The sequence below is a fragment of the Lichenostomus cassidix genome, chromosome 6, assembly GCF_008360975.1.
Source record: "Lichenostomus cassidix isolate B80296 chromosome 6, HeHo_3.0, whole genome shotgun sequence".
In the NCBI taxonomy this organism is placed as follows: Eukaryota; Metazoa; Chordata; class Aves; order Passeriformes; family Meliphagidae; genus Lichenostomus; species Lichenostomus cassidix.
The window spans coordinates 6,701,259-6,707,258 of record NC_139487.1 but is presented as its reverse complement, the minus strand read 5'-3'; the positions used below and the strand labels follow the sequence as shown (position 1 = coordinate 6,707,258).

Here is a 6,000-nt window from a genome sequence, read left to right as displayed (position 1 = left end):
GGCCTGAGAAGACATAGATTAGTTAAAATGGTCGTAGGTAGAAGAGTTTGAGTAACTTCACCAGTAAAAGCTATTAAGTGCTCAGATACTTCTATTGTCACCAAGTTGTAAGGCTATTTTTTTTTTATTCCCTCTTTTTAAAAGAAGCTAGTCTGCCCTTGATTTAATAAATAAATAAATAAATGAAAGAAATATAAAGTGGTTTGCTTATATGAAAATGCACAAGGGTTTACTTTGCTAAGGCATGTTCATCAGAAGGGTAACAAGCAGAGAGCTGCTGACTGCTAGTGGGCAACCCAGAGCAAGGAAATAAAGCTGCTGCTCTGAACTCCCCCCCAGTGGAGGGTCAGTCATTCCCTGTAACATGAGCTCACAACAACCAGCTGAGAAATACGAGAAAAATTTCTCTTTCCTGAGAAAGCATTTCATGTTGGCTGTTTGATTGTTTCACCCAACAACCCCTCCGAGGGCTCAAACAGCCTTGTCCTGCTTTTCTTCCAACCAACAAAACTTCAGGAGGGGGAAAATGCTGACTAATTAGATAGAGAGAGAGAGACAAGAAAAGGCAACATCTGTTCTATCCAGCATCGAGGGGATCGCTCTTACAAAGGTTCTCAGTCACCCACACCAAGCCTGTAATTAGAGCTGTGTGGGCAGGTCTGCACCTACTGTCGTGGGACTGATTCCAAGAGAAAAGGGCCAGCAGCCACCAGGGTTTGACAGGGAGCTGGCTGAACAGAGCCTGCAAACAGCAGCCCTTCCTGCATTCAGAGGGGTAAGTGCTGAAAAATCACTGGGGTTTGGGGGAAATGTCTGTACCACCTGCAGGTCTGGGCTGGGAGACTCCAGATTAGAAATAACCAGGCTGAATGCTGTGTGAATGTTGTGAACATGCAAAAAGCACACAGCAGAACTCAGAGGGACTCTGAGGACTCCCTGGCAGCAGCTGTGAGGCTAAAAACTTTTCAATTCCAGGAAATCCCGGTAGGAGATGGGAGTTTCTGGGCTGTGACAATGCAGTGAGGCTTGGAAAACAGGGTGGATTCAGTGGGGCTAAGGTAGTTGGAGAGGGAATATGTCCCTGTTTTTAAAGGAAGAGCAAAATGACAGTGTTTGCAGATGGTATCTGGACTTCTTTTATTTTTAAGGGGAAATGCATTAAAACACAAGTAACAGCAGGAATTAAAAGGGAGCATAAAAAGGGCTACTTATTTAAGCATTTTTAGGAGCACTGCAAATTTGAAGGGAGAATGGAAATGGGGAAGAACTATGGAGCTGTTTTGTGGAAGGATGGGAAAAGTGAGACTTTTTTTGGTAGACTACTGTACACAGGAGAACTTGAACTAGTCATTGACAAGGGCAATTCTGCACTTCAGAAATGGTAAAAGGCCAACAGTGTTGGTCTTGGAGTTGACTAAGTTTAAAAGCAGCTTAATCATGGAGACAAGCAGTGGAGATCACCCTGGAGAGAGAGACAAGAGGCCTGGTGGTGGCTGCAAGTCACTTGAAGGCTCCCTGGTCACTCAGAATTGGCACAGCCACTTCCCAAAGCTGAATCACGTTTGTTGTTGGATTGTTTTGGTTTTTTATGATGCTTGTAGTCAGATTAAATTATCATAATTGTCTCTGTAAACTTGAATATAGGAATACCAGTGTAAGGTCAAGGTAAGAACCCTATTATTTAGAAAATCTGAACAAATAGTTCACATTAGGAAGCCAGAGACTTGTTATTAAATATGATTTCTTCACTATTATCCTACAATTTCTTTAGATTGTTCACCAGTTCTAAGCAACTGACCTAAACACCTTAAAAGCCAAAATCTTACAGCACCCTCCAACTAACATACCTACTAACCTCTTATTGGAGCTCTTCCCACATTAAATACCTCAAGAAAATAATTTGCATCACTATTCTGAGTCATTCAGGTTAATTTCCTAGTCCACTGTTTCAGATTCAGTTTAAGAGGTCGACTGGCACTCAGAAAAATCTACTACCCAAGCAGACAAGGTGTGTGAGTCCTGCCTTGCTGTGGTTATTGCTTTTTATTGGGTGGTTTGGAGGGAGAAAATCTGCAAAAGGTTCTGCACATCTTTGATCTGCTACAAAACTGATTTCTCTTATATTAAATTTGTGGGTTTCAGAGCTAATTCAGTTAAGGCCACTTTCCTCCTGCAGAGCCTCACTGTGCATAAAAGCTGGTGAGCAAGCAGGACAGGAGGCTGACCAATGTCAAGATGATATTTTACTTGTTGTTACTCATTTGTATTGAAGCAGAGCCAAAGAATCTTCATCCAGAATCAGGACCACACATTGGGCTGTTCATGGGGAGGAGCTGGTGATGAAATTAAGTCTTTAACAATTATGCCAGAGATTAGCAAGTTCCTTGACACTTCAGAATTTCCACTAATATATTAGGAAGACTTTTAGGGCCTTTTCAGTTACAGCTTCCTCAGATTCACCTCAGCTCTGCAAATATGACAAGCAGTGTGACAGCATTTACTGTCCCAAACACCAAAAAATAATCCTACATTCAAAACCTTTGCTTTTTTTACTATACTTTAGTCTACATCCAGTATCTTTTCAGTCTGAGCATAAGTCCAGCAATACCAGTGTTGAAAGCTGGCATTCAGTGTAATGCAGGAACTGATTCCTCTAAATCCTTCATCAGTGATAACCCAGCAGGAGCAGTGAGTAACTACAGGGCAAAAAACCCAAAAAACTAAAAAGCTAAAAAACATAATCACAGCTTGATCATGGTATGATATGATGTATGATAAGATATATTATATGTGGTATGATGGTGCACTGTAGCAAGAACTGTATTTGTAAATCCAGGAGCTTCCTTCTAGTTCTTCCAACTGTAGCCTGAAATGCAACAATTACTCAATTTTTAATCTACTTAATCCATGCGTTTAATTTTAATCTACTTAACTATTGTAGTACTGCTTGTATATAGTTTTCTTAATGGAAATATCAAGTGGCAGAGAAGATCTTAAAATCCAAGTATCAGGTGACTCAAAATCTTGACTTTACAAGACTGTCAGTTTGTCAGGCCATGTCACTAAATTCAATTATACAGCTTAATCTTTCAACAGTTTTTCCCAGTTTTTCTTTCATCACTGAGGATCCTGTGAAGAGTTTCATTACTCTGCCTCAGGGTGATATCAGACTGAAATCTTTCATTCTAGTTTTTTACCTGTTATTATATTAGTTTTCTTCAAATCACGTATATGGAATTTTCTTAAAAATCAATGACTTAAAAAAAATTGTCAATAATTTTTTCATAATTTTTAAAAAGAATCTCAGCTATGAGTTACTGAAGGCCAGTGATTTTTGAATATGCAGTTCCAACAGCTGTTCTGCAGATTTAAAATTATTATCTGAAGAGAGAATCACCCTGAATACTTTTTTTTCTCTGTTGTGAATTTCACCTGGTTTTGGTAAAGATAGACAAAAAACATTGCATCTTTTTAATTCTTTCATGCATTCAATATTTGTTCTTAATTCTGATACCCATAAATTATACATGTTGACATTGTTATTTTCCCTATGAAATCTATGTAACTTCTATCCAATAATTCCCAGTTAACAATATTGCCCTTTTTTGCCCTGTTTTATTCTAGTTTCTTCCACTTTATCAAGGTACCCATAGGTTTTAAATTACTTTTCTATTACTTTCTTTTCAGCATAAAGCTGTCCAGTTTTCATTGAAGAAAACAGTAACCATTTTGTATCTTGGTACTGCTCACCAGAGAAAGAGATAACAAAGGGTTTTAAGAGAATGGTGAGTAAAATTCTCAGCAATTCTGCTCATAACAAATATAATTTTAAAAATCTATTGTTTATTGTTGAAAAAAAAATTTTATTGGAGCGAAATTGTTGGGTTAAAATGCTGATTATGAAAACTCCTGAGATTTGGCCTTGCTTCTCATTTAGAGTCTCTGTGAGACTACTTAGTGCATGTGCTAAGGAAGGTGTGTGGGTACATGTGTGGGACTTCAAAATGCTCTGCAGACACTCATTATGAGACTTTCTCATATCTCGCCAACCCTCCACTCTGGCCATGAATCACTGATTGAGCAATGCTGTCCTGAAGGTGACTTGGTGGCCTCTTGTGTGGGACAACAAGTGGAGCTTTTATACCTTAGGATGGCAGCCCACGAATATTTGTGGATTTCTTTTGAGCTGAACGTCAACTGACAAATATTCAGTGCTGGTTTTGCACATCTCCTGTCCACTGAGATGGCACCTGAGCTCAGCACCTGGCAGCCTTTTGCCAGCAGCTCTGGGTAGGCTGAGATCAGAGTCACAAACAAGTCATTCCAGTTCCTCTCGTTCAGCACTACGCCTCCTGAATGCCCAGTGGAAGAATTTTCAAATGGCATGCTGCCTGTGCTCCTTTTATAAAGACATAATTTTTTATCCTCTTTGCAATCTTTTTGTCATTAACATACACTGATATAGAAAGGCTTCCCACTAAAAAATTATCTTCTACCCAAACTACAGCACTCTTAATTGCAGAATGCATCAACATTCCACAAATGATAAATTTCTGCTGCTCCTTTTATTTCCTTTTTTTCCCCACATGTTCATTTCTCATTTCTGCCTACAAAGGAAGATCCTTTGAAGGAAATTACTGATCACTTTTATTGGGAAACAACCTCCCACATTTTCTTCAATCATTGCTTGCCTTTCAGATTTTAGGTCTGAAAAGAAATTCCACTCTCCTTCCTGCTGTAGTGCTCCTGCCATGGACTGTACATCTCCTGGGTATGAGGGCTGTCCATTACATATTAAATCCTGGGGAGCTCTCCAATTCATTTGATGAGCCACATCAGCTGTGATTTTCCTGCACTGTCATTGGGTTCTCATCATGATGATGATAACCCAATGACAGATATTCCAGCTGCTCCTTTTGGCTAACAGTTGGGACATCTCTGTTCTTGTCCTTCACCAGCTGCTTACAATAACTCCTGATCCTTTTCTCTCGTGTTTTACTGCCAGACTTCCTCTCTGCTTTCCACTCTTCTCGAGCAGATCATTTTCCCCTCTGTTAACTACATCAATGGATAAATTAGACTTAAGATCAGAGCTGTATTTCCACAGAAATTTCATGATTCCTCTCAGCTCTGCACTTTGCAGCTCCTGCTCACTGCTGAGATATTCATCCTCACTCCTCTGCCCTAACACACAAACAAAACAAGCTATTACCAAACAGGGACTTCAGAGTTTATTAGAGAGTGCTGTGGCCTATCCCGTTTGGCTTTGTTAGGAAACCATGTCATTACAGCCAAGTAATCCCACTTCCATCAAAAACAAGCCCAGAGGTGGATCACATATCCCTCCTGTCTGACATGTGCCACAAAAGCTGCAAGGACAAATTCTGTAAGATTCCCAATTATTTCTTCTTTGTTTCTGTAAGAATTTTGTGGTGTCAAGGACCTTTGGAGTGTTGTGTCACTGTTTTGTGGTCAGTTGGTGTCTGCCAGGACCCTCAGGTCTCTTTCTGGCTGGTGGATCCCCTCAGGGTAGAGGCCACTGTGTGAGGCTGTTTCTTTCCAGGTGCAGGTCTTTGCATTTCTCTTTGTATTACACTCTTTTAAAAAGGACAAATCACTCAAAATAAAATGCTTAACCTGTGTATTCAATTTCCTTTAGGTGGTTGGAATGTGGATTATTGCATTTTATCTCCTTGGCACAGTAGCAGGTGAGAAATCATATCTTTAAAAATTACCACTATAAAGTGAATTCAGATGAAATGGTATATAGGAGATGATGACTGTTATTTTCCTTTACATTGAAATTGTAGTATGATTTGTGGGTCATTGTATGGCAATGTCTATTACTGTGCTTAGAACTAATGCTAAAAGGCTCTGCTGTGTTTAAAATTTATTATTAAGAGCACCAGAGACACAACTCTGTGCTGAAAATCCCCAGAGAAATTCAGTCATGAGTCCTACTTCTGTCAAGGCAATGCAAGATCTGTCTTTATATTACTG

The 6,000-nt window shown here is 39.5% G+C and overlaps 1 protein-coding gene across 3 annotated transcripts in view; it reads left to right on the top strand.

Annotated features, from left to right (window-relative positions):
* Window positions 1-641: 641 nt before the first annotated feature.
* Window positions 642-6,000, top strand: part of LOC146435129 (pancreatic lipase-related protein 2-like) — a 14,778-nt gene continuing 9,419 nt past the window's right edge. Inside the window, exons 1-3 of one of the 3 annotated variants that reach the window (XM_085064746.1) lie at window positions 642-775; window positions 3,688-3,785; window positions 5,660-5,708. In XM_085064746.1, the coding sequence (XP_084920872.1) occupies window positions 3,783-3,785; window positions 5,660-5,708 (52 nt within the window). In that variant the 5' untranslated portion in view covers window positions 642-775; window positions 3,688-3,782. Of the gene's footprint in view, window positions 776-3,687; window positions 3,786-5,659; window positions 5,709-6,000 lie in introns of those variants that run through there. The other 2 variants (XM_085064748.1, XM_085064749.1) reach the window with 2 other exon arrangements.